We start from the raw sequence: 26,086 nt of genomic DNA, 5'->3' as shown, positions 1-26,086 counted from the left end.
AGCGTTTTGGGTGTCAGGGCAGGGCCTGGGGGATGCAGGGTCACCCCACAGCACCCCCTGCCCCTCCGGGGTCACAGGAGGGCCCTGGCAGCCCTGCCCCTGTGTCACCAACCACGAGGGCTCCCCACACCTCTGAGGGGTCCCAAACCCGCGGGGGGCTCAGCTCCTACATCCCCACCATGGAGGGCACCCCACCCCGGGACAGAACCGCCCCGTGGAAGGGTCCCCACTCCCCACTTCCCTCCAGCACCCGGGGAAGGCCGTTCCCGCTTCCCAGAGACGGTCACCACACTGCGGGGACAGGGCGCCACATAGGGGACCCGCGCCCCACACCGGGACCCCCGCCCCACAGACGGGACCCCGCCCACGGAGAGACCCGGCCCCACTAAGCCGAACAGGCCCCGCCCCAGGGAGAGACCACGCCCCACAGAAAGACCCCGCCCCACTGAGCCGAACAGGCCCCGCCCCAGGGAGAGACCACGCCCCACAGAAAGACCCCGCCCTACGGAGCCGAGCAGGCCCCGCCTTGCGGCCCCGCCGGGCACAGCGCCCCCTGCTGTCCCCCTCGAGGAACGAGCGCCGATCCTCGGGAGGCGCTGATTGGTCGCCCGGCGGACGCCGGAAATGCGGGGCGGCTGGCGCTTATTGGCCAGAAGGTTGAGGGGGCGGAGCGATCTTGGCGCGTGCGCGGGGCGGGAGGCGTCCCGTGGCAGCGCCGGCACTTCCGGCCGCCGTGTTCCACTTCCGGGTCGCGCCCATCGCCGCCCGGCCGCCGCCCGCGCTGAGCCGCGACCGCCGCGTCAGTACCGGGGGAGAACGGGGGGGAATGGGGGGATCCCAGGGGCTACCGGGGGGGAACGGGGCCGCACGGGGCCGGCTGGGCTGCCCGGGAGCCGAGGGCTGCAGGGGTAGTGCTGGGAGTGGCCGCGGTACACTGGGTGGAGGGGCTGGGGTGTAGGGGGAGGTTATAGTGGGGTGAGTTGTACTGGGTTATACTGGGCTGTGCTGGGCTGGGTGCTGGGTTACACTGGGCTCGGCTGTACTGGGTTATTCTGGGTTATACTGGGGTCGGTTTTACTGGGCTGTACTGGGTTATTCTGGGCTGTACTGGGTCATACTAGGGTGGGATTTATTGGGGTATACTGGGTTATGCTGGGGTGGGTTTTACTGGGTTGTACCGGGCTGGGTGCTGGGCTATGCTGGGCTGGGCTATACTGGGTTATACTGGGTTATACTGGGGTGGGTTTTGCTGGGTTATACTGGGTTGTGTGCTGGGTTATACTAGGCCAGGTGAGAACTGGGCTGGGCTGGGCAGGGGTCAAGGCGAGGAGCCAGGGGGGGCTCCGGGGGTGGGGGGCTCAGCTGACTGGGCTGGCAGGAGGGTCTGGGGGAGCCCTGGCCCCCTCAGGACCCCAGCCCAGCCCCTGCTCTCCCCCCAGGCCCCCAAGCTGCCGCCATGAGGCTCTACAGCCTAAGTGTCCTTTACAAGGGTGACCCCAAAGTGCACTTGCTCAAAGCTGCCTATGACGTGTCCACCTTCAACTTCTTCCAGAGGTCCAGGTGGGCTGGGCAGCTCGGCCTGGGGGGCTGCTGCTGCCGGGGGCTACCTCGGGAGCACCTCGGGCAGGGGGGCAGCAGCTCTGGGGGTTTCTGCCCCACTGAGGCTGCAGTGGCAGCAGGGAGAGGGTTTTCCTGGGGAAAATGCCCCAGAACTCTGACCCCCCAGATCCCCAGGGCAGCCCGGGATGAAGTCGGGGCTCAAGGAGTGCCCTGGGAGGGGGCTCATGGGGGTCAGGGGGCTGCAGCAGCCCCTGAGCACCCCCTGGAGCTGTGGGACAGAGCAGGAACATGCTGTAGAACACACAGAGCAGTTGGGAAATCCCTCAGGGACCCAAAGTCTCCATGCCAGGGTTTTGTGGAGCCCCAGGCACACTGGGTTCTGTGACTGCCGGGGAAAAGGGGAAAGGTGAAGCAGGACTGTATGAAAAAGCTCTTCCTTAGCCAGATGTGCTGCAGTGCCAGCTCAGTCCCAACACAACTGCAGCTCTTCTTTCCCAAATCCCCAGAAATTCCATGTGGGGTCTCCCCAGCAGGCTGTGTCTGTGCCCAGGGAACCTCTGGGGTTTTGGGGAGGGGGTCTGTGCCTGCCAGCTGCTCCCAGGGTTTGGTGCTTGGCCCAGGTGTGATGGCTCAGGTGTGTTTATCTGGGCTTTGGAGAGCTGGATGTGGGGTGAGCAGGGCTGTGGAACCTGCTGGGCAGGAGCTCCTGCCAAGGAGCTGGGCAGGGTCAGAGGGAGGCACAGATTGCCCACTTCCTTCTGGAGCACTGGGAATAAACCCAGGATTCCCAGTGGAAATCAGCCCTGGGCATCCAGCTAGCTCCTGGCTGCACTCGGTGCTCCTGGAGGGTTTCTCCATGGTGTGTGTGAAACCCTGGGGTCACGGGGGCTGGGGCTGGCAGCAGGACCCTCCTCGTGGGGAGAGGAGTCTGTGCTCCCCCTCGGATGGAGCAGGGATGTTCAGGGATCCCTGGGCTGGATCAGGATGCTCAGGATGTTCAGGAATCCTCGGGCTGGCCTTTCCCTGCACTGCAGGGTCTCTGTGGAGCTGGTGTCCAGGCTGGGAGCAGTGCAGACCCCTCAGGGATGCAGACTGAGCAGTGCAGACCCCTCAGGGATGCAAACTGGGAGGCCATTTCCCCTCTGGAGCTGCTCCCAGCAGTGGGGGGGTGTCAGAGAACCAGTCAGCCCCACCAGTCTGTGCCCAGTAACATTTCCCTGGCACCTCCAAGCAGGAGCTGTCCCACTCCTGGTGAGCTCTGTGCCCCATCCCTGGTAATAGTCCCTTCCTGGGGTTTCCCAGCTGGACTGGGCACTGTGCTGGCTCACCCTGGCTCATCCCAGCCTGCCAGGACAGGCTGTCCTGCAAACAGCTTCATTTGGCTCCTGCTCATTAATTCTGGCCTCCTTTCCTTGCTGTGGGCTGCTGAGGGCTCACTGAGGGGCCTGCTGGACAGGCCTGGGCCTGGGCTCAGGAATGTGCTCCAAATTAGAGCAAGCCTGGCTTGGGGCTGTTCCTGAGCTTTGACTCACAGCGTGCCTGGGGGCTCAAACCCAAATAATTCCATCCAACCCAAATAATTCCAACCAACCCAAATAATCCACCCCCTCCAACCCAAATCATTCCACAATGCAGCTGCTCAGCAGGTGCTGGCCAGGCAGGGCCAGGTTCAGTGGTGGCTTTGCTCTCTAAATCCCCCAGAAACAGGTTCAGCCCAGGACAGAGGCTGTCCCTGAGCCTGGGGGTGCCCTTGGGGGTTGGCACTGCTCAGGGGGCAGGGGCAGGGTTTGATACCCAGCACAGCAAGGGGCTGTGGCACGGCTGTGTCCCCAGGGTGTCCCCAGCCTGTCCCCAGCCCTGCCTGTCCCCACAGCGTGCAGGAGTTCATGACCTTCACGAGCCAGCTGATCGCGGAGCGCTCGGCGCTGGGCAGCAGGGCCTCTGTCAAGGAGCAAGGTGAGAGCAGCCCCTGGCCCACCCCGGGGAAATGCACCCCAAAACAGAGCCTGGGGAGGGGGCAGCACTGGTGGGAGCTGCACCAGAGCCGGGGGGCGCTGCTCCCTCCCTGACAGGAGTTTCCTTGGCAGAGTACCTGTGCCACGTGTACGTGAGGAGCGACGGGCTGGCTGGAGTGGTGATTGCAGACAATGAGTATCCCCAGAGGGTTTGCTTCACCTTGCTGGACAAGGTGAGGGCTCCTCCAGCCCCCCTGCCCTGGCACACCTTTTGGGCAACCGGGGCTGGCCACCTCAGCCTGGGCATCATTGGCCAAGACTGTTCACATCTCCTTCCCCAGCTCTGTCCCTGTCTCTGGACACACTCCAGCCCCATCTCTGAAGTGTTCAAGGCCAGTTGGGGCAGGGCTTGGAGCAGCCTGGTCTGGTGGGAGGTGTTCCTGCCATGGCAGGGCCATGGATGACTGTGAGGTCCCTTCCCAAAAATCTCCAGTTCTCCTATTTTGATCAACAAAACCCTTCCAGCCACTGTGGCCCTGGAGCTGTGGCTCCTCACTGCTGCTTCTTCACCTGGCAGGTGCTGGAGGAGTTCTCCAGGGAGGTCAGCAAGATGGACTGGCCCTCAGGGTCACCTGCCACCATCAGCTACTCTGCCTTGGATGGATACCTCAGCAAATACCAGGTACAGAGGGCTCCCTGGAAATGGCAGGGCAGGTGTGTGGGCAGCTCTGGCACCTGCTGGGACCGCCCTGGAGTCCCTGTGGTGGTGCCAGCCCCAGCACCAGCACCCTCACGCTGCTGTTTGTCCACAGAACCCCCGTGATGCTGACCCCATGACCCGAGTGCAGGCTGAGCTGGACGAGACCAAAATCATCCTGGTGAGGCTGCAGGGCTGGGGCTGCTGCCTGCACGGGCCTGGGGCACCTTTGGGGCACGGTGGTGTCCCCCAGCCATCCCCACACACCTCCCTGGGGCAGGAGCTCCCTTTGCTCTTTTCCTTTTGCCTTCCCCCCTTTTCCTCCTGGGGCTTTTCCCCGCTGGCAGGACACAGACTGCCCCCTGCTCCTCATGCCCATCTCACCTCCTCTCTGTCCCATCTCCCCTGGGGCTGCAGGGCCGGGGGTCTCTGGGAGGATGGGTGGGGGTGCTGTGACCCCCCCCTGGTGCTGCAGGGGGGTCTGGGGCTCAGCACTCCTTTCCCTGGCAGCACAACACCATGGAGTCCCTGCTGGAGCGTGGTGAGAAGCTGGACGACCTGGTCTCCAAGTCGGAGGTGCTGGGGGCACAGTCCAAAGCCTTCTACAAAACGGTGGGTGTGGAGGGAGACCCCTCCCCAAGGGGGCTGGGAGGGTGGGGGTCATCCTTGGGGGACACAGCTCGGGGGGCAAGACAGGGATTCATTCCCCCCTGGTGCTGCAGGCTCTGGGCCTGGGGGGAGCCTGGGTGCCCCAGCCCCAGAGCCCCCAGCCCCAATTGCAGCTGCAGAGCCCCCAGCCCCAGGGCCCCCAGCCCCTCCCAGGGGTGTCCTGCACCCTGCCCAGCTCCTGGCACCAGCTCTGGCCATGTGCCCCTGTGCTCTGTCCTGCCCTGGCAGGAGGGGCTGTGTGGGACTCCCAGAGCCCCGGGGGGGTTCACAGATGCTTTTCCTTCTCTTGCCAGGCCCGAAAGCAGAATTCCTGCTGTGAAATCATGTGACGTGCAGCCCGGGGTCTCCAGCTCCGGACCAGCAGCCCTGCACCCCCCTCCAGAGCCCCCCCAGGGCTGTTCCTGGGGCTGGGCCGGGGGTCCCCAGCCCCCTGGGCTGATGTGACTGTTGTCCACCTTGAGGGGACACCAAGGCTGGCACCGGGCCGGCACCCGGGGGGTCACACCAAGGCCCCCACCCTCGCTGTCCTGGGGCAGCTGGGACCGGGGGCACCCGGCCACGCACTGCCCTGCCTCCACAGCCCCCCGGGCCTACAGGAGCCCCCCAGTGCTGGCCGGGGGGCTGGGGGGGCAGGCAGAGCCGTGCTGCCAGCCCAGGCAGCTTTTATGTATTTGTGTCCTGAGGGTGAGCTGGGGGTGGGATGGGGGGCAAGGGAGGAGGATTTTGGGTGGGGGGCAGCTCCTGCCTACGCTCTGAGCCCAGAGCTGTGTCCTGGTGCTGGGGAGGGGGGAATTCACCGCCCTGCACCTCAGAGCCCCTGCCCTGCTCCCACAGCCGGGCCCCGGCAGCCCTCGCTGCCTCCTCTTCCTCCCGGCGGGAAGGGGAAGGTGAAGGTGGGGCTTGGGCTGTACCTGGGGTTGTGTCTGTGCGCCGGCTGCAGGCCGGGGGATAAAGTGTCTTTGGCAGTTGTTGCTGTTCCTCTCTGCGGCGTCCTGGGCACCCCGGCAGGGGTGGATGCACCTGGCCTTCCCTCTCCACCCCTCACTTCAATGATCATCGGTTTTTCCTCATAATTTATTTGCAGTTTTCCCGAGACAAAAACGAAATCAGAGTCATCTTTTACACTTACAAGGCTCAGAAAGAAAAGACAAAGGGGATTTTTTTGGGGGGAGGGGCATAGGGGGGATATGCTGGGGAGGGGGAGACAGAAAAAGAATGAGAGAAAAGGGGAAGAAGGAGAAAAATTTGGCAACGATCCACCAGCATTCATGGGACAGGAACAGCTCAGCTCCTCAACATACAGCGTTAGCGCCCGAGGGTTGCTCCCGCGCAAAGGGCATGCAGAGAAATCATCAGAATAATTAAAAAATAATGAATATCCCCCGCCCGCCCCGTCCCCTGCCCGCAGCCAAACCAGCCCTCAGCGTGGTGGGGATGCCCTGGGGGATGTGGGGAGCGCCCGGCGTGGACGGCCGGGGGGCTGCGGGGCCAGGTTCCCCCGGGCGCGGGCCGTGGGAGGGGGTGCAGGGTGCGCCCCCGTGCTGGGCGCCCGGCGGAGCAGCCTGTGCCCCCTAAGAGACCCATTCTCTTAGTCTAAAGTGCTTTCGATGCTGCGTCAGTGCTGGCTGGATCGTCCTGAGCCCCCCGCCCCACCCCGCACCCCGGCTGCCCTCTGCCCCGCGAGCGGCGCCCCCAGCCCCTGCCCGCGCCCCGGGCTGGCACCTGCGGCGGGACTGCTGGGGCGGGAGCAGCGGGCCGGGGGCACGGGGGGGCCCTGCAGGAGTTCCCCGCGCAGCAGCAGCAGCAGCAGCAGCAGCGCCCAGGGTCAGCTAGGGCCCACGGGCAGCGCTCCGGGGCGGGCACCGCGCCGGGCTGGAGGGGAGAGAGTCTCTGCGCGTCCCCCCCACCTCACTCACCCCCAGGCGGCCCCCCGGTGCTGGGGACCCCCGTGGGAATTCAAAAATAAATAGCTCTCTCTATGTACAGGGGCTGGGGCAGGACAGAGCAAAGCGGAGCCCAAAGAACAACATCCACCACCAGCGACAGCAACACGCCACGAGCACAGCCGGGAGGGGGCCCGGGACCCCCCGTCCCCCCCAGCAGAGACGGGCCAAGGGGGGGGGCCGAGCCCCCCAGCGCCCTCGCCTGTGGCCGAGCGGCTGGGTCGGGTTTGGGGGTGTGGGTGGGGTTGGGGATTGGGGGTGGGTTTTCCCCCTTTTTTTTTTTTTCCTTTTTTTTTTTTTTTGTGTGTGGTCTTCATCATTTTGGCTTTTTTTTTTTTTTTTTTTGTCTTTTTGTTTTCTGCAAACACAGGCACCGGAGGGGGGAGCGGGGCCGGGGTAGGGGGGACAGGCATGCGGACGCGTGCTCGGGGGGCCGCAGCTCCGGCTGCCATCGGCTCCCATCGCCGTCTCCATCGGGCTGGAACCAGGACAGCCACCGCCAGCTCTGCGGGGACAGCGCGGTGGGTGAGCCACGGCCGCGGCTCCCCGCGCCCCGGCCCCGAGCCCGGCTCACCTTCACTGCAGCGGGGCCACCGGGGCCCCCGAGCCGTGGAAGTGCACGTTCTGCCACTTGCCGTCGCGGCGGTGCCACACGCGCGTCTCCTCGGACTGGCTGGTGCGGGGCCGGCCCTGCCCGTCGATGTACTGCGTCAGGCGGATGTAGGCGATGCACGCCGCGTCCTCCCCGATAACGTGAACGTGCGGGTTCAGGATGGTCGTGTGGATCGGCTTGTTGTTCTTGGAGAGCACTGCGGGGCGGCCGGGACAGCGCGGCTGGCACCGGCACCGGCAGGGAACAGGGAACGGGCAGGGAAGGGGACAGGGATGGGGGCAGTGCAAGCGGACAGATGGCCCAGCAAAGGAAGGCTGGGGACAGGCAAACAAGGTGACCAGGATGGGCAGGCAGTGGGCAGGAGACAGGGGACAGTGAAGGAGGCAGGAGGGATCGGGCTGGGCTGGACAGGGCCTGGAGGGGCAGGGCAGGTGAGACAGGCAGGTGTCACGGGCAGCTCGGGTACTCACAGTTCTCGAAATAGAAGCGGTGGAAGTCCATCCCCTCCACCAGGTTGCCCAGTGCCTCGGGCTCAAAGGAGGTGAGCCCCGGGTCGCAGATCTTCCTGCGGGCGGCAGGTGAGAGTGGCCCCGCCCGGCTCCACCCAGCCGGCCCCGCCCCGCCCGGCCCCGCCCCGGCCCCGCCCCACTCACGCGTAGGCCTCGAAGTCGCCGTTGTTGACGGCCTCGATGAGCTGCTCCGTGATCTTGATGATCTCCTGCTTGCGGGCTGGGGGCACGCCATTGTCACCGCCACGCCCCAGCCCCGGGGACACCGTCCGGGGGGGGGGTGGACATGGGACATGAGGGGAGGCTTGGGGACAGACACAGGGACGGACAGACAGACCTTGGGGGCAGAAAAACCTTGGGGACAGACAGACAGACAGACCATGGGGATGGACCATGGGGACAAACACAGGGACCTCGGGGACAGACAGACGGACCATGAGGGCAGACAAGACAGGCCACAGGGACACACACAGGGACCTCGAGGACAGACACAGAAACTGAGGGGACAGACAGACACCCCTTGGGGACAGATAGGGACCACTGTGCTCCCAGGACCCCCCACAGCTCTGCCACACCAGTATTCACAAGTCTCACTGCCAGCCCTGCAGGTCCCAGTGCCATCCCAGTGCCCTCCCAGCCTGCTCAAGCATCCCAGTGCCTGCTCAGCCTGTCCCAGTAGTTCCAAGGGTCTTCCAGCACTGCTCCTTCAAGTCCCAGTACATCCCAGTGCCATTCTGGCACATTCCAGAACAGCCAGTTCCATACTGGTGTTTCCCAGTGCCATCCCAGTGTGTCTCAGTGCCATTCCAGTGCATCCCAGTACCCTCCCAGTTCCATACAAGTGCATCCTGATACATCCTAGTGCATCCCAGAGCTGCTCGTGTGCTCTGATGCTTCCCAGTGCATCCCAGTGCCAGCCCAGTGCATTCCAATACACCCCAGTTCAATCCTACTGCATTCCAGTGACAGCCCAGTACACTCCAGTGCATTCCAGTATCCCCCAGTCCCATCCCACTGTCACTCCAGTGCATCTCAATTAATCTTGGTACCATTCCACTGTATCCCAGTTCTCCCCAAACCATTCTTTTGTCCCTGTAATGTGCCCCAACCACCTCAGTGCCACTCCACTACATCCCAGTGCATCTCAGTGTCACTCCTGTGCCCTCCTAGTGTATCCCAGTGCCACCTGTCCATTCCAACACCGCCCATTTCCATCCCAGTATGTCCCAGTACACTCCAGTTTCTGTCAGCTACTTCTCACCACATCTCAGTGCCAATGTTCTGCTATTCCAGGGCATCCCAGTTCAGCCCAGTTCTACCCAGAGCACCTCCTGGTACCATCCCAGTATGTCCCAGTATCATTGCAGTGCATCCCGGTGCCATCCCAGTGCCTTTTCAACTAAACCCAGCTGCCATTCCAGGGCCATTCCAGCGTGTCCCAGTCTATCCCATTTCCACCCAGCGCACCCCAACGCCTCCCAGTACCCTCCCAGTGCAGCCCAGCATGCTCCCAGTGTATCCTGGTGCCACCTCAGTGAATCCTGGTGTCAGCCCAGATCAATTCCAGTGAGTTTGAACACTCCCAGTGCATCCCAGAAACGTCCCAGTGCCATCCCAATGGATCCTGTTGCCATCCCAAACCCCACCCAGTGCATTCCAGTGCTGCCCCAGCACATCACAGTGCACCAACTGCATCTTGGTGCCATGCCAGTCCACTCCAGTTCATCCCAGTGCAATTCCAGTGCAATCCAAGGCATCCTGGTGCCAATGCATCCCAGCTCTATTCAATGCATTCCATCCAGCGCGCTCCCAGTGCATCCTGGTGCCGTCCCAGTGCATTCCAGTGCCATCCCAGTGCATCCCATCACCGTCCCAGTGTATCCCAGTGCCATTCCAGTGCACCCTAGTGCCATCCCAGCTCCATCCCGATGATTTCAGTGCTGCTCCAGTGCATTCCATTGAACCAAGTGCACCCTGGTGCTATGCCAGTGCCATCCCAGTGCCATTCCAGTGCACCCAGTGCATCTTAGTGCCATCCCAGCACATCCCAGCTCCACCCCAGTGCATTCTAGCACATTCCCAGTGCATCCCAATGCATCCTAGTGCCATCCTAGTGCATTCCACAGCTGTCCAGCACAGTGCCATCCCACAGTGCATCCTACAGGTCATCCCAGTACCATTGCAGTGCACCCCAATGCATACTGATGCCATCCTAGCACCACCCCAGTGCATTCCAAGACCCTCCCAGTGCATCCCAGTGCCATTCCAGTGCAACCCAGTGCATCCTAGCACCACCCCGGCTCGCTCCCAGTGCGTCCCAGTGCAGCCCAGCCGCCCCCACGCCCATCACCTTTGGTGTCCTCATCCTCGATGGTGGTGTTGGTGCTGTCGGAGGACTCCTGCTCGCGGGGCAGCGGCGGTGAGGGGGAGACACAAACAGGGGGTCAGAGCTGGCCCTGGGGGGCACGGGGAGGGGGGACGAGCCCGGGGGGGCTCGGCAGGACCCCGGCGGGGCCGGACGGCGCGGGGGGACCCCGCTGCCCCCGCGCTCCTGGCACCCCCCCGGCCATGGCTGATGCGGGGGATGGAGGCGAGGGCGGGCAGCGGTACCTTGGCGCCGTCCCCAGGGTTATGGATTACGGTACTTTGAGGCTCCTACAGGAGAAGGGAGAGAGACAGGCGGGGTGGGGGAAGCAAGAGCCCGGAGGGGACAACGAGGGGGGACGACGGATTGAGCAGCACGTGGACAGGGGCGAGGAGAGAGACCCAGACCGGGTTTGGGAAGGGGATAGAGAGGGGGGAGAGAAGCAGAGAGTCATTAGTCCAGCAAAGCCAAATGGTTTAATTCACAGACATGGAGGGGGAAGAGAGGGGGGAAAGAGGTGGGCAGAGCTGGGGAAGAGACGCAGTGAGGCCAAAAGGATGGGCTGGGCTGGGGGGCAGCTCCGTGCCCCTGTCCTGCATCCCGGTGCCCAGGGGCTCCACTCACCATGCATCTGAGCATCCTGGGCATCCCCGTGCCTGAACCCCAACCATCCTGCTGCCTGCATCCCGAGTACTGCCCATGTCCTTGTGCATTCCTCAGAAGGCACCCAGACCACTGCTGTGCCTGCATCCCAACTATCCCACTGCCCGCATCCCAACCGTCCCTGTGTCTGCATCCTGAGCATCTCAGTGCCCACATCCTGAGCACCCCCATCCACAGTTTCCTGCTGCCCATCCCACCCTCAGTGTGTTGGGTGGGCACCCCTTTCTCCATATCCTGCACTCACTGACCAGCCAGGCACCCCTTCCCCAGGGCACAGCACTCTGTGCCAGCTGGGCATCACTCCGCCTGTGTCCTGCCCTCATGGTTCCATGCCCTTGTGCTGCACCCCTTGTGCCATAAAGGTCACAACGGGCACACCTGTCCCCCCATCCTGCACCTACCTTGCTGTTGGCACTGCCACAGCACCCCCAAATGCAGCACGTGCTGCTCTAGACAGCCATGCCTTTACCCTACTGTGCCCGCTGGGCAGTCCCATGTCTGGATCCTGCACTTACCTCACCTGCGAGGTCACAGTCAGCAGCCCCATCCTTGTGAGCTGCACCTGCCTTGCCACTGGCACTGCAGGGCGTCCCCACCCCCTGCCCTCCACCCACCTGTCCATCTGTGTCACCAGGCTGTGCCTTGTCCCCATTATGGGGCATCTGTGCCCATACCCTGCACCCACCTTGCTCCCATCCTCATGTCCTGCACCCACCTTGCTGTGCCCACATCACAGGACACCCTCACGCCCTCGTCCTGCACCCACCTTGCTGTGCCCACGGCAGGAACATCTGTGTGTCCGTTCCTGGACCTACCTTGTCCCTGCACGGGACACCTGCATAAGCGTGTCCTCAGCCATGCTGGTGTCCCCAGGGCTGAGGGGGACACGGGGCTGTCCCTTCACCCACCTGCTCTGTGCGGCGGGGTCCCCCTGTGCCCCCGTCCTGCACTTCCCTCTCCATCCTCGGGACCCCCCTCCCCAGGAGCGGCCGATGGGATGGGCTGTGGGATGGATCCCATGGGACGGGGGATTTGGGGTGCAGGGCAGGGGGCACCTACCAGAGCGGTGGGCGGGAGGGTCCCCTTGGGGCTGGTGACGCCGGCACTGCCTTTGGTGCTGTTGGTCTGGGGCTGCAGGGGACAGACGGGGGGCTCAGACCCATGGGGGAAGGAGCCCCCCCGGGCCGCCCCAGCCCCCCGGGTCCCTCACCTTGACGCCGTCCGCCTTCTTGTTCAGTAAGCTCTTAGCTGCTGCGGGGTGAGACAGGGTCAGTGTCCCCCTGCACGAGGGGCACCGCAGGTCCCCCGTGCCCAGAGCCCTCCCGGCCACCCCGCCTGATCCCACCCCGAGTGCTGGCAGCACCAACCCCCGTGCCACAGAGGGGAACACGCCAGCACGGTGCTGTCCCCAGCCTGGGGGAGGTCCCCATTTTAGAGGGGTGGTCCCCATGCAGGGAGGGGTGTCCCCATTCTAAGGGGGCTCCGCTTTGAGGGGTGTCCCCATGCTGGGGGTGTTCCCTTACAGGGGAGAGTCCCCATGCTGGGTGGGGTGTCCCCATCCTAGGGAATCCCCGTTTTGGGGGGTTCTCCATGCTGGGAGGGGTGTCCCCCACCTGGAGGAGTCCCCAGCCTCAGGAAGGTCCCCACCCAGGGAGGGGCTCCCCAACCTTGTGGGACCATTCTCATCCTGGGGGGTGTCCCCCTCCTAGTGGGAGGTTCCCAAACTCAGGGGGGTCCCCGAACTTGGGGGGCTGTCCCCACCCTGGGAGGGATGTCCTCAACCTGTGGGGATCCTCATCCAGGCAGGGTGTCCCCATCCTGGAGGGAAGGGTCCCCAAACTCAGGGGGTCCTCACACTGGGGGGAGGAGGTGCCCCCAACCTGAGGGGGGTCCCCATCCTGGTGGCCCCCGCGTGGGGGGGCAGGGCTGGCTTACCTTGGAGAAATGCAGAGAGGAAAGCGAGAGAGAGGAGTGGGGAGGGGGACAAGAGAGAAATGGGGAGGGGGGAAAGGAGGAAAAGGGGAAAAACATAAAAAAAGAACATAAAAAAGATGAGTTGAGTACAGGGGGCGGGGACAGCCGCCTGTGCCCCCCTGTCTCCCTGGAGGGGGACAAGGACGGGCACGGGTACGAGCATCTGTCACTGCTACCACGACCTCTGGCCAGAGGGGAACAGGGGTGATGGGGACGTGGTGGGGCACAAGTGCTTGTGGGGGTGTGTGGAGGGCAGGGGGCGTCACCTCGAGCATCCTTGTCATCCCTCCACACTGAGGGACCCCTCCCCTGGCTGGCAGCACACGCTGGGGGGAGATGTGTGGTGACAAGCCCAGTGACGGCAGGGCGGCGCCCATCAGCACCAGAGGAGGGGGACATGACCCACACATCCCTCCCCTGGCCCTGTGTCCCCCAGGGGCCCTAGCAGGGTGTCCCCAAGGGTCCCGGTCCCTCCTCTGAAAGCAGGCGGGCGCTGAGAGGTGGGGGTTTAAACCAGAGCCGAATTGGGGGGCGGGAGGGGGGACCCCTGGCAGGGGGGCCAGGGGCAGCCCTGGGTGAGGGGGTGGTTTAAGACCCGCCGAGTGTTTCACAGCACCACAAACACTGGCTGCAGCTCTCAGAAGCCGTGGGGAGGCACATGCAGGGGGGGACATGCAGGGGGAGACACATGCAAGGGGACACATGCGGGGTGGGGACACAGCGGGGGCACAGGGGGACACAGGACATGCAGCCTGTTTGCCCCCCCCTTCATGCACCGTGTGCCCCCCCTGTGTGCATGGGGGGGGTGGGAGCAGTGGGGAGGCTCAAAATCATCCCAAAATCATCCCCAAAATCATTCCCCCACCCCAGCTCCCTGTGTTGACCCAGTGTGGACTGAGGATGGCACCAGGTGCACCTGGGGATGGCACCACCTGGGGATGGCACCCGTGGGTACCTGGGGATGGCACCTGTGTGCACCCGGGGATGCAACCTGTGCGCATCTGGAGATGGCACCAGTGCGCACCTGGGGACGGCACCAGCGTGTCCCCTCCGGGTTGAGGTAGTCACAGCCCCGCCTTGGAGGTGGGGGCCGTTCAGGGACCCCTCCCCGGGGCCGGGTGCGGGGGCAGCAGGGGGACAGCGGCGTCTCTCGGTGCCAGCAGGGAGGGAGCGGTTGCGGGGGCAGTGCCGGGGGGCCATGCATGCGCTCCGATTTCCGAGGAGGGCACCCGAAACCCGTTGGGGAGGTGGGAGGCAGGGAAGAGGACGGGCGGGAGAAGAGGGGGGCGACGTGGGGATGGAGGGTCCGGGGACACACGGAGACCAAGCGGGGCCGGGGGGCCGGGGGGCCCTTTGCGGACGCGTCTACCTTGTTCCACCAGCCCCAGCGGGGCCCCGGCAGCGGCCGCCGACATGGTGGGAGGAGCGGTGGTCTGTCTGCCCACTGCCGGAGGGCCGGAGAGAGAGAGAGGGAGCGGAGCTCCTGTTAGGGGGCGGCGGGGCCGGCCGGGACCCCCGCCCTCCCCCCCCCCCAGAGAGAGCTCTCGGCGCGCCCCTCACCCGGCCCCAGGCCTGGGGGGGCTGCGGTGTCCGTGCCCCTGCCCGGGGGGACACGCGGGGACCACCGCGCTCTACCTGCTGCCGTGTGTGCGTGGGGCGGGGGGCGCCGCCGGCCCCACCGCGGCTACCACATGCCCCGTCCTCACCGATGGGGAAAAAATGGGTGGGGGGGGTTAAGGAAGGGAGGGGAGAAAGAGAGAAAGACAGCGAGATAGAGAGAGGGGGGCACCGGCCCGGGGGGGGGCGTGGAGGGGGGACTGCGGCCCCCGGCCCCCCCGGCCAGGGCGAGCCCCCCCTTACCTGAGAAGTTCCTGGTGGCCAGCATGGTGGTGAGGATGGCACCCTGCGGGGGGGGACAGCGTGAGCCGGAGAGTGGCTTGGGTGTGCTGGGGTGGGCGAGGGGCAGGGGGCAAACGGGCGATGGGACGGGTGGTGCAGGGTGGGGCCCACAGGACTGGGACTGCAACACGTGATGGGAAGGGACTGTGCCCCATGGAAGGGCACAGGAAGGCCCTGAAGGGTGCTGGGTTAGGAAGATGCCGGGTTCTGCCACCGTACCAGGGGCTGCCACAGCGGGCAGGGCAGGGAAATGTCCCACATCGGGCAGGGAGCGTCCCAAAGCGGGCAGGGCAGGGGTCCCACAGCAGGCAGGGCAGGGAGGGTCCCACAGGAGAGCCCCATGGAGATGAGAAGCAGGGTGGTGTCCCCAGCACTGCCCCCAGCCCACAGCTCCCCAGCAGCCCCCTCACCTTGAGCTTCCTCCGGGCATTGAACTTTTTCAAGCACTCCACTGTCTCCTGCCTGTGCATCATGGAGGCCACGGTGGAGCGTTGCTGCAGGGACAGGGGGGTCAGCACCGGGTGCCAGGGGCACTGCCAGGGGGTGCCAGGCCCGGGGGACCCCTGCACTTACGCAGACCCACGGGTGCTTGAGGGCCTCGTGGGCTGTGATGCGCTTGGCGGGGTTGATGGTCAGCATCTGGTTGATGAGGTTTTTGGCTTCGGGGGTGACCGTGTCCCACTCAGGCGAAGGGAACTGGGGGAGCATGGGGACACGGGGGGGAACAGCTGAGGAGGGGCGGCCCCATGGCCCCCACAGCCCCACACATCCCCAGCCAGCACCAAAGACAAGCCCACAGCCACCCCAGGCTCTGCAGCTCCCAGAAGGTTCTGGAAATTAACGGGCCCTGGCACCGGGCACTTACATCGTAGGCGCCAGCCTTGATCTGTTGGTAGAGTTTGTGCTGGTCCTCGTCCCAGAAGGGCGGGTAGCCCACCAGCAGGATGTACAGGATGACCCCTGGGCCGGGGAGAGTGGGGTTAGGGGATGCAGGGACCCCAGACCACCCTGGCTCCCTCAAAGGTGTCCCCGTGACAAAGCAAGCATTCCACACATGGGCTGTCCCTGTGCTGCCAGGATGGCACAGACAGTGTGGCACTGCCAGGCACATGACACGACCAGGATGGGGTCGGAGCTGGAACAGGAACTGGGACCAGCACAGAAATGGGATGGGGAAAAGGGTGATACTAGGATGGGCATGGGATAAGACTGGAATGGAGCCTGGAAAGTACCAAATGGGAGTGGGATGGGATCAGAAAGGGACTGGGCAGTGATGGGGCAGGGATAGGATGGGATTGGGCAGGGACAGGCAGGGACTGGCTCTTACCACACGCCCAGATGTCCACGGGTTTGCCATAGGCCTCTTTGCGCAGCACCTCGGGGGACAGGTAGCCAGGTGTGCCTGCAAATCCTGGGACAGGGACAGAGAGAGTGTGAGGAGAGACAGGTGAGCCACAAAGGGAGAGGACAAGGACAGGACACGGCACAGGGATGTGGGGCAGGGGTGTGCTGGGCAGGGGTAGGCACGGGGCAGGATGCTGAGGGCACAGGGCAGGGACAGGGTGGGCTTGGGATGGGGCTGGGGTGGGCTCGGGGCAGGGACAGGGTGGGTTTGGGATGGGGCTGGGGTGGGCTCAGGGCAGGGACAGCAGGAACAGAGCAGGGACTCAGGGGATGTGCAGGGACCCAGCAGACACAGCACAGGTGCCCAGAGTGGTGGGCAGGGGCTGTGGGGGACAGGGGGACACCAGCACTCACCAAACCAGGCCTGCTGATCCCCCTGCACCTCGATGGCGAGGCCGAAGTCTGCTAGCTTCACTGCTGCCCCTTTGCACTTGCTGGCCAGGAGCAGGTTCTCGGGCTGCACAGGGAGCACCAGCACGGGGCACAGCCGGGGGGGACAGAGAGCAGGGATGCAGCAACCATAGAGGGACTTTATTGCTGCCCTTGCCCAGGTCCTGCCCTCAGCTGGCTCTATGCTGTGAGGCTGTGGCCGTGGGTACCCTCTGCCAATGGCACCGCATGGCACAGCCCCATGGCCAGCTCAGGGTCCGCCTGTGTCTCACTGGCCTCAGCCCAGCATCCCCCCATGCCAGCATCCCTGTGTGTCCCTCTGTCCCCCTGTGTCCCACCATCCCCCTGTGTCCCACCATTCCTCTGTGTCCCTCTGTCCCCCTGTGTCCCACCATCACCCTCCCGTGTCCTGCCCTGTCCCCCAGCCAAGCTCCAGCTGCTCCCCCTCCCATGCCCCCATCCATTTCTATCCCCACAGCTCACACTCTCCCTGGGGCAATGGCAGCTGGGGGCTGCAGTGAGACCCCCCAGCAGTGCAGAACTGTGACACAGCTGGGGGACACGTGTGCACCCCCAGGAAAGGTGAATGAGGATCCCCAAAGCTGAGGGGATCCCCAAAGCCCAGCAAGATCCCAGTGAGCCCCCAGAACCCACCAGGCCAGGGCACCCCCGGGTTGTGGGGACCCCAGGAACTGGGCAGGGGGATGGATGGGGGTGGGGGACACACTTACCTTGAGGTCCCTGTGGACCACCCCCATCTGGTGACAGTGCAGGACAGCCTCCAGGATCTGCTGGATGCAGTGGCTGCGTGCAAATGGGAGGGGGTCAGAGGCACGCTGCCCCCCACCTGCTTCACACCCTGCGCACCACCTGCACCCCCAAAGCAGCCCCTGTCCCTCTGCACCCGGGGGAACTGACAAAAACCAGTGGTGACCTTGGATTTGTGTGCATGAGAACCTCTCTGTACCCCTGCCAGGGGCTCAGCCCGGGGGCATCACCCCTGGGGGGTCACACAGAGGGGTTACCCTGGGGACAGCCCCACCTGGGGTGGCTCGGTGCCTAGGGGACACCTGTGGGGACGTCACAGCCTGAGGAGGGGTCGTCCCTGAGCGTGTCACTCCTTCCCGGGGGCACATCCCTGTCGGGAAGTCATCCCTTGGGGTCACCCCTGGGGTGTCATCCCAGGGATGTCACTCCAAGGGTGTCACTGAGTGGGGTCACACCTGTGGGATCATCCCCTGGGGGTCACTGCCTGGGGTCACCCCTCAGTGCCCATCAGGTGAGCTCCACCCTGGGCACAGAGCCACGGGGGCCACCCCAGTGGTGTTTCTGTGTCCCCCCGTCCCCCACGGGAGCCCCCCGTCCCTGCTGCCGCCCAGACACGGGGGTCCCCCAGACAGGACTGACGGGGAGGGGGGAACGGGATAGGGCGGCGGATGGAGACGAGACAAGAAAGAAAGAGGGAAGGAGCGAGGGGATGAGAGCCTGAAATGGGGGTGAAGAGGGGCCCCGCTGGCTGTGGGAGCGGGGGCATTGGGGGGGCACCTCCCTGTGAGGGGGGGGCAAAAAAGGGGGCTCAGGGAGAAAAAAGAGTGAGGAGAAAGGCCCAGAGCAGAGCGGGGTCCTGAGGAGCGGAGGGGGCCGGGAAGCGGGGGCAGCGCGGGCGGGGGCAGCGAGGGGGAAATGGCCCCCCCGGCCCCCCCCAGATACTGACCTGCGGCTCCCTCTGCTCAGGGGCAAAGTGATGGGTGGGAGGAACGCGGGCAAAGAGCTCATGGACACAGTGACTGCAAAACAGAACGGGGGGGCGGGCGGGGCGGGAGGGGGGTTAGGGGCCGGAGGGGGCACGGGAAGGGCAGGAGAGGGCAAAGGGGGTGGGAGGGGGCGGGATGGGGTGAGGGGGTGCAGGATGGAGGGGCACGGGTGGGAGACGGGGGCGGGATGGGGTCAGGATGAGGTAAAGGGGGTGGGAATGGGGGGCACGTTGGCGGGGGGGGGGAGGTAAAGGGGTGGGGGGCAAGAAGTGGGGGGCCGGGGTGTGGGGACAGGTTGGGGGCAGAGGGGTGGGAGAAAGAGGCAGGAGAGGGGCATGGGAGGATAGGAGGCATTTTGGGGGCAAGGACGGGTGTGGGAGGCAAAACAGAGGGCAAGGGCCAGGGGGGCAGCGAGCGGAGGGCAGCGGCGGGACGGACGGACACACAGATGGACACACGGACACGCACAGAGCCCGAGCAACGAGTGATGGGAGACGAGAGGGACAGAGGGATGGGGGGAATGGATGGAAGAGGTGAGGGGCACGAGGGGCACGGGGACGGGGGGGGGCGGAGATGGGGGAAACGAGAGAGGGGGAGAAACAAATGTTGTCAAAGCCCAGAGACCACGGGGGGGGGCACACGGCGGCACACAGGGCACGGGGAGCTGGCACGGCACCGAGGGGCCCGGGGCCCGCACCTGCCACCAGCCTCCCCAGCACCGGGCACGGCAGTGCCAGGACTCGGCGGCAGAGGGGGGAGCACGGGGGGGTGTGCAATATGGGGGTGCCCCAGCCGGGGGCCCCACCCCACCCAGCACAGGATGGAGGGGCTGCAATAACAGAGGGGCCGCGGGGCTGCCCCCCCTGCCTGCCTGGCTGAGCTGCCCCATGCCTGCAGGGGCACAGGGCACAGGGCATAGGGCAGGCTGCCTGGGGCTGCGCGGGGGCGAGGGCTCACCTGGCATCGGCCTCACTGTAGTACTCCCGTGCCACGATGTCCTCAAAGAGCTCGCCGCCCGTCACCCTGGAACACAGCCGGGCCCCACATGAGCCCGAGGGCCCCCGGCATCCCCCGAGCCCTCCCGGAGCTCTGGGAGCCTCCTGCCGCACTCACAGGTCAAAGACGAGGTAATGGAAGCCCTCCTCGGAGATGCTGTCGTGGAGCCGCACTGTGGGGACCAGATGGGGACAGGCTCAGCCTCAGGCGCCACCGAGCCCGGGTCCCCTCTCTCAGCCACTGCCGGCGTCCCTCGGGGTGTCCCCAGGGGTGCTACCCCCTGTCCCCGGTCACTCACCGATGTTGGAGTGCTTGAGCAGCCGGCAGATCCGCGCCTCGCGCTCCAGCTTCTGGTGATCTGGGGGGACACAGGTCAGGAGGGCACGTCCCCGGCCCTGCACCCCTCCCCTGCCCTGCATCCCCTCTCCTGCCCTGCATCCCCTTCACCTGCCCTGCATCCCCCTCACCTCACCTGTCCCCAGCCCAACCCCAGTGAGAGCAGCCCAAGATGCACCTGAGGGAGCCACGTGGCTCTGTGGGTGTGCAGGGGGCGGGGCTGGGGGCGGCACCTGTGGGCTTGTGCACGCGTGCCTGGGTGTGCACGTGTGCAGGCGTGTACAGGTATGGGTGGGGTATGCACGTGTGCAGGCGTGTACAGGTATGGGTGGAGTGTGCATGTGGATACAGGCATGCACACGCTGCAGGTGTGCACAGGTGTGCACATTCACGTGTGGGCCCCTGTGCATGCCGTTACACAGGTACAGATGGGAGGGCACATGTATGCAAGCACCTGTGGCTGTACCTGTGTGTGCCTGTACCTGTGTGTGGGTGTGCAGGTGTGGTGGGTATCCCTACCCTGCAATTGTGCACACACGTGAGTGTGCCTGTGTGTGGCTGTACCTCTGTGCACCTCTGTGTGCCACCAGCCAGCTCCGTGGCTGTACCTGTGTGCACAGGTATACATGTGTGTGTGTGTGGCTGCACCGTGTGCATCACTGTACCTGTGTTTGTACGGGATGTGGAGTGTGCAGCTGGTGGTTCCTGCATGTGCAGGTGTGTGCAGGTGTGTGCACATCTGTGCAGCTGTGTGTGTGTGCAACTCTCCATGTGTGTGCCTGCAACAGCCACTGTATGTGTGCACATGTGTACCTGTGTGTGCAGCTGCACTTCTGGGTGTGTCTGCATTCAAGGGCACACAGACATGCGCACAGATGTGCACACAGCTCACACACGTGTGTGTGTGCACTGCTCACACCTGAGCACACAGCTCCAGCCAGACACACACATGTGCACACACAGAACACTCACGCCCCCTGTGCCACTCTGTGCTGCCTCTTATCCAAGTGCACACCCTAAACCTCCACACCCCCACACGCTGTCACACATCCCACACCTGCACACACCTGCACACACCTGCACACCCCCACTGCCGAGCTGTGAGCACACCCCACCCCACAGGCACCCACTCTGCTCACAGCTGTGCACACACAGCTGTGCCCACCCTCGTGTGCAAGCACACACTTACACACTGTTGACATGTGCACACCCGCCTGCACACCAAGCACACACACTCAGGTACCCCCCCTGCTCATTATGCACACCCACCATCACACACGCCCCCATGCAGACACACCTGTGCACACACACTTTGGTACCTCCCACTGCCCATGTGTGCACACCCACCCCAAGCACACACACCTGTGCACACACACTCAGGTACCCCCACTGCTCATTGTGCACACCCACCATCACAGACACAGCTCACACCTGCACACACACAGGGCTCACACCTGTGCGTGCACACCCTCCTCCCCATCCACTTACACCTGTGTACCTGCAGGGCACCCATACCTTAAGGACAGGTGAGGTTCTGAGGGGCCTCGGGGGAGGCAGCAGGGGGATAACGGGGATGGACAGGGCCAGACCCCACCCCAGAGCATTCACCCCTCCCTCCCACCAGCACCACTGGGGTCACAGCTATCACACCTGCCATGGGCACCACAGGCAGCCCGGCTGTCCTGGCACCAGGGGTATCAGAGGTGTCACAGGTGCCATGGGGCTGTCCCAGGCACCTGGCCTGTCTGGGAGTCCCCCCGAGGTGGCAGAGGGGTCACAGGTGCCATGGCACCAGAGGTGTCAGAGGTGTCACAGGTGCCATGGGGCTATCCCAGCCACCAGGGGTATCAGGGGTGTCACAGGTGCCATGGCCACCAGGGGTATCAGAGGTGTCAGAGGTGTCACAGGTGCCATGGGGCTATCCCAGGCCCCAGGGGTATCAAAGATGTTACAGGTGCCATGGGCACCAGGGGTATCAGAGGTCCCATGGCCACCAGGGGTACCAGGGGTGTCACAGGTGTCACAGGTGCCGTGGGGCTGTCTCAGGCACCTGGCCTGTCTGGGAGTCTCCCGGGGGGGCAGAGGGGTGCTGGCAGTGCCAGCCTCCTGGGGTCCTACCTCTGGCAGAGAGCTTTTTGGTGTTGATGATCTTGGCAGCGTACTCATGGCCAGTGCAGAGCTTGACGCAGCGCCGGACGACCGAGAAGGCTCCCCTGGGGAGGGCCAGGCTCAGCGCGGCCCCGAGCGCCGGGGGGCGTGGGGGCGGCCCCGCCGTGACTCAGCACGCGGGTCGGGGGGCTGCGCCCGCCGTGACTCAGCACGGGGGGTGAACCCCGGCCCGGGGGTGGCAGGGAGGGCCCTGGCACACGGGGCCCTGCCGGGGGGGGCGCCGGGGGTGGCTTTGGGAAGGGGGGGGGGCTGGGTGCCACGGAGCATCGCGGGAGGGGGGGTCGCAGGAAGGATCCAGCACCGGCAGCTCGTTGCCATGGGAACAGTGGGTGGCCCGGATGGCAGCAGTGGCCGTGGTGGCGGTGATGGTGAGGATGGCAGTGGCGGTGACAGCGGTGGTGCTGGCAGGGGGCACAGCACCCAGGTCTGAGTATGGGGAGCTGGCAGCCACCAGCTGTCCCCCACAGGGACAGGGACAGAGATGGGAAAAGCAGGGTCGTGCCCGTGCCAGGCAGAAGCACCGGCAGCCCTTTCAGGTGCCGTCAGCTCCTGTCCCCCTTCCAGGACCCGTGTCCCTGCACGTCCCCTGCCTGTCCCTTGCTGGGGGGGCCAAGGCAGCCCCAGGGCACGCAGAGGAGATTCCCGGGAAGGATGAGGACATGGCTGGGGCCAGCACCACCCCAGGCCTGCCACAGAGAGGGAGCCGTGTGGGACGTGTGCCCTGGGAGGGGAGCAGGGCCTGGCTGTCCCCTGGCACCGCCCCATGTGCCCAGGCACCACGGGCCCCATGCTGGCCAAAACAGGGGGGATGCTCTCACCGCCAGGGGAAAAGTGGGGGCTCCCAGGGCCCTGACCCCTCCCTTCCCCACGTGGCCCCCAGGACAGGGGACACGGTGGGTGCCAGTCCCTGAGGGAGGGCATGCTGTCCTGGCCCAAGCCGTGGCTCAGTTTCCCCCCGGTGAGAGCAATACCCCCCCCCCACCCCGGTGATGGGGGGACACATGCGCGATGGCTGGCAGGCTACACCGAGAGATGGGAAGGGGGAAACAGGACCACGTTGCCATGGCAACCAGGATGGGCTGGATTTTGGGCAGACCGAGAGAACAGCCCCCGATTGGCACCATGTTCCCCCTGCTGGCACCCCCAAAGGGACTACAGCCACCCCTGCAAAACGTTCCCCCCATCTAGGGAGGGGGTGCAACCCATCAAAAAGAGTCTGACCCCCTCCCCGCTCCCCTCGTTTTACCCCCAGCCGATCCCTGCCCGTGGATGGGGGGGAAAACTGCATCCCCATGGCCCTGGGGGCAAATGAACCCCCCAAAAGAGCTCCTCTCCAGCTCCCCACAACACCCACCCGAGGGGGGCACAGCCGAGGGGCCTGGAGGGATTCAGGGCAGCAGAGGGGCCCTGGGAGTCTTTGAGGCCCGGGGGGCCCAGGAGGGCTGGAGTCTGTAAGGACCCGAAGGGGGAGTGGATTTGGGGAGTTATATAAGGCCCAAAAGGGTCTAATAGGGGATGGGGGGAATAGGGTCTAGAAGGACCAGGGGGAGAGGGATGGGGGGGCAGGGGGGGTCTACGGAGATGGGGGAGGGCCTGTGGAAATGGAGGGGATGGAGGGATGGGGAAATCCATCAAGATGAGGGGCAAAGGGGTCCTGGAAAGGGAGGAGATCTAAAAGGAGCAGGTGCCTATAAATACTCAAGGATGGAAAATTGGGGGGGGGGCGCAAATGGGGGCTGTAAGGACTCGGGAGGGGGGATTGGGGAGGGTGGAGGATTTGGTAGGGACCGGGGGGAGCTATAAGACTGGAGGGGGTGGGGGTTTGTAGGAGCTTTGGGGGGGATCTGGAGGGATGGGGATCTATAAGGACCAGGGAGGGGGGATCTGAAGGATGGAGGGGCTCAGTGAGAATGGAGGCAAAGGGGCTTTAAGGACGGAGGGGTCTGCAGGAGGCAGGGGCAGGATTAGCAGTGCTGGGGGAATTTGTGAAAATAGAGGGGGGGTGGTTGAGGAGGAATTGGGGGTCTGTGAGGATGGAGGGTCCATGGGGTCAAGGGCAGCTGTAAGGACTGAGTGGGGGTCTCCAGGGACAGGACACTGGGGACTGCAGGGGATCGGGAGGGATGGAGGAGGGCTCTGGGGTGACCGGGGCCGGGGGATGAGGACAGACGGGGAGCCTAAAGGTGAGGGTCCATAAGGATGGGCAGCAAGGGGGCTGAAGGGACCGGGGGGGCTACGGGGAGGGGAGCCCAGAGGAGCTGAGGGGTCCGGGCAGCGGGGAGGGCTGAAGGCCCCAGGAGGGGGGCGGTATAAGGGGTGGGGGCCGTTGGGGGGGGCAGGGCCAATACCGGGGGGAGGGCAGTACCGGGGGGGGGGGGGCTGGGCAGGGCCGGTCCGGGGGTGGGCTGGGGGGGGCCGGTCCCGGGGGGTGGGCTGGGGGGGGCCGGTCCCGGGGGGGGCGGGGGGGGGCCAGTCCCGGGTGTCCCATCCCGGGGGGGGAGGGGGGGGGGGGGATGCGTCACGTCTGCACCGAGCGGCTCCCGGAGCCCCGGGCAGCGCCCCCCGCCCCCGCCGCGCCCCGGGGCCGGGGCCGGGGCCGGAGCCGGGGCCGGGGCCGGGGCCGCCGCCCTTACTTGCCGATCTCCTCGTAGAGCTGGTACTCGTCGGTGAAGCGGGTGCAGGGCACGGTGGTGGCCATGCTGCCGCCGCGGCGCGCCGCAATGAGCCGCCCCGGCACCGGCTCCGCTCGGCTCCGGCTCCGCCCGGCGCGGGGGGGCGGGGGGAGGCGCCGGCCGGGGGAGGCTCCAGCCCGGGACAGCCCCCGCCGCCCCCCGCCCCGCCCGGGATCCCCCAGCCCCCTCCTGGGCACCCCCGCCGCGGAGCTGCCCCCGCACGCCGGGGGGATCCCCCCGCTCTCCGCGAGGGCCCCGCAACCGGACCCCCGAGCCGGGACCCCCTTATCCCAAACTGCCCCCGGCAGAGGGAGACCAAGCCCCCACCCCTAAAGGCCCCGTACCCAGACGGCCCTTCCCGGGAGCCCCCCCATAAATAACCCTGTGTCCAGGCTCCCTCCGACGGATCCCCCCAAGGACCCCAAATCCACACTCACATCCACACTCCCCGCAACAGGACGCAGACCCAGACCCCTCTCAAGAACCTCACAATCCCCCCCAAAGGAATCCCAACCCGCAGCCCCTCCGGATCCCACATTCTCCCCCTAAACAGCCCCAGTATCCAGATAACCCGCTCAAAGACCCCCCCATCCACGCCCTGCCTTCTCCCCCCGCGGGGAATCCCCCCTGCTCCCCCCAATACCGAGCTCCCTCCTCCCGCACCACTGTCACCCCAAACAACCCTGCCAGGCTCCAACGCCTCCCCGAGCACAGCACCCGGCAGGGGTCGGAGCGGGACAGAATCGCCCCGTGCCTCCCCCAAGGGCACCTTGGAGCCCCCGGTGTCGCAGCACAGTGCGGGGGATACACAGGGGCCGCCCCGGAGGGCAGAGCAGCCGCAGGGCCGGGGGCAGCGGCGTCCCCCCGCCCCGGTGGGTGCCTGGGTGGGTGGGGGGGCGCGGGCGGGCGGCGGGCGGCTGGCGCTGCCGTTGCCATGGGGACCGCGGGTGGGCGGTGGGGGGCCGGGGGGGCCCGGTGAGCGCATCGGCACCGGGAGATGCCGGCACTGGGGTGGGTGACACCTCGGGCGGGGGCGGCATCCCCAAAGCACCCACCGTGTGAAACCCAGCCAGCCGTGGGGATCCCAGAGCCACCCCCCTGCCCCACGGACACGAAAATCCAGCGCCTCTCCCCAGGGATCTCACACCACACCCCGAGGAGTCCGAAATCTAGCCCCTCTCCCCCGGGATCCCACATTCCAACATCCCCACACCCAAGTAACCCCATAAATCCGGCCCTCCTTCGGGTATCCTACGCCCAGCCCCTCCCAGGGATGTCAGAATTCACTCCCTCCACCCCCACGAGTCCTATATCCACACCCCGAAGGACCCCCAAATTCCACTCTCCCCCAGGAATCCCATATCCACCACAACACCCACCCCAGTGTCTGGAGCCCGTGCTGGCAGACTGGCAGACAGACAGACATACACCCTGGGCTCGGTGTCCCCGTCCTTGTCCCCTAAGCAAGGTGATGCTGGAGAATCAGGCACACTCATCTCCCCTGGTGGCACCGAGTCA

At 65.6% G+C, this 26,086-nt stretch overlaps 2 protein-coding genes across 10 annotated transcripts; one reads left to right on the top strand and one right to left on the bottom strand.

Moving 5' to 3' along the window:
- Positions 1 to 686: 686 nt before the first annotated feature.
- YKT6 (YKT6 v-SNARE homolog) lies at positions 687 to 6,058 on the top strand. The gene is made up of 8 exons (XM_064731004.1): positions 687 to 799; positions 1,440 to 1,560; positions 3,434 to 3,516; positions 3,648 to 3,748; positions 4,093 to 4,197; positions 4,328 to 4,393; positions 4,723 to 4,824; positions 5,175 to 6,058. Exons 2-8 carry the CDS (start codon positions 1,457 to 1,459, stop codon positions 5,208 to 5,210), a joined length of 597 nt encoding a protein of 198 aa, XP_064587074.1. The 5' UTR covers positions 687 to 799; positions 1,440 to 1,456; the 3' UTR covers positions 5,211 to 6,058.
- CAMK2B (calcium/calmodulin dependent protein kinase II beta) lies at positions 5,938 to 24,688 on the bottom strand. Of its 9 annotated transcripts, none has more exons than XM_064730995.1 (21): positions 24,530 to 24,688; positions 21,846 to 21,940; positions 19,690 to 19,749; positions 19,509 to 19,563; positions 19,353 to 19,418; positions 17,373 to 17,445; positions 16,606 to 16,708; positions 16,175 to 16,258; positions 15,713 to 15,807; positions 15,421 to 15,543; positions 15,258 to 15,341; positions 14,809 to 14,851; positions 14,318 to 14,392; positions 12,185 to 12,225; positions 12,034 to 12,105; positions 10,557 to 10,601; positions 10,297 to 10,345; positions 8,091 to 8,166; positions 7,908 to 8,002; positions 7,399 to 7,633; positions 5,938 to 7,329 (listed from the first exon to the last, which is right to left on the bottom strand). In XM_064730995.1, the coding sequence occupies exons 1-20, from the start codon at positions 24,592 to 24,594 to the stop codon at positions 7,401 to 7,403; spliced, it is 1,632 nt and encodes a 543-aa protein (XP_064587065.1). In that variant the 5' UTR covers positions 24,595 to 24,688; the 3' UTR covers positions 5,938 to 7,329; positions 7,399 to 7,400. The 9 variants fall into 9 exon arrangements, with proteins under 9 accessions (XP_064587065.1, XP_064587066.1, XP_064587069.1 ...); XM_064730996.1 differs by having other exon boundaries at positions 12,185 to 12,222; positions 24,530 to 24,685; XM_064730999.1 differs by lacking the exon at positions 14,318 to 14,392.
- Between the last annotated feature and the right edge of the window lie 1,398 nt (positions 24,689 to 26,086).

This window comes from Zonotrichia leucophrys, chromosome 22, assembly GCF_028769735.1.
Source record: "Zonotrichia leucophrys gambelii isolate GWCS_2022_RI chromosome 22, RI_Zleu_2.0, whole genome shotgun sequence".
Lineage (NCBI taxonomy): Eukaryota > Metazoa > Chordata > Aves > Passeriformes > Passerellidae > Zonotrichia > Zonotrichia leucophrys.
This window is presented reverse-complemented; position numbering and strand designations above follow the sequence as displayed.

What these genes read in the sequence shown, in the direction of transcription:
- YKT6 (XM_064731004.1), top strand. Translation starts at nt 1,457, where the DNA reads ATGAGGCTCTACAGCCTAAGTGTCCTTTACAAGGGTGACCCCAAAGTG. An exon ending in GGCCTCTGTCAAGGAGCAAG is followed by an intron (nt 3,517 to 3,647) that starts GTGAGAGCAGCC and finishes TTTCCTTGGCAG; the next exon opens with AGTACCTGTGCCACGTGTAC. An exon ending in GATACCTCAGCAAATACCAG is followed by an intron (nt 4,198 to 4,327) that starts GTACAGAGGGCT and finishes GTTTGTCCACAG; the next exon opens with AACCCCCGTGATGCTGACCC.
- CAMK2B (XM_064730995.1), bottom strand. Translation starts at nt 24,594, where the DNA reads ATGGCCACCACCGTGCCCTGCACCCGCTTCACCGACGAGTACCAGCTC. An exon ending in ATGCCCGGAGGAAGCTCAAG is followed by an intron (nt 14,852 to 15,257) that starts GTGAGGGGGCTG and finishes CCCCCCCCGCAG; the next exon opens with GGTGCCATCCTCACCACCAT. An exon ending in GGCCACCAGGAACTTCTCAG is followed by an intron (nt 14,393 to 14,808) that starts GTAAGGGGGGGC and finishes GCCCTCCGGCAG; the next exon opens with TGGGCAGACAGACCACCGCT.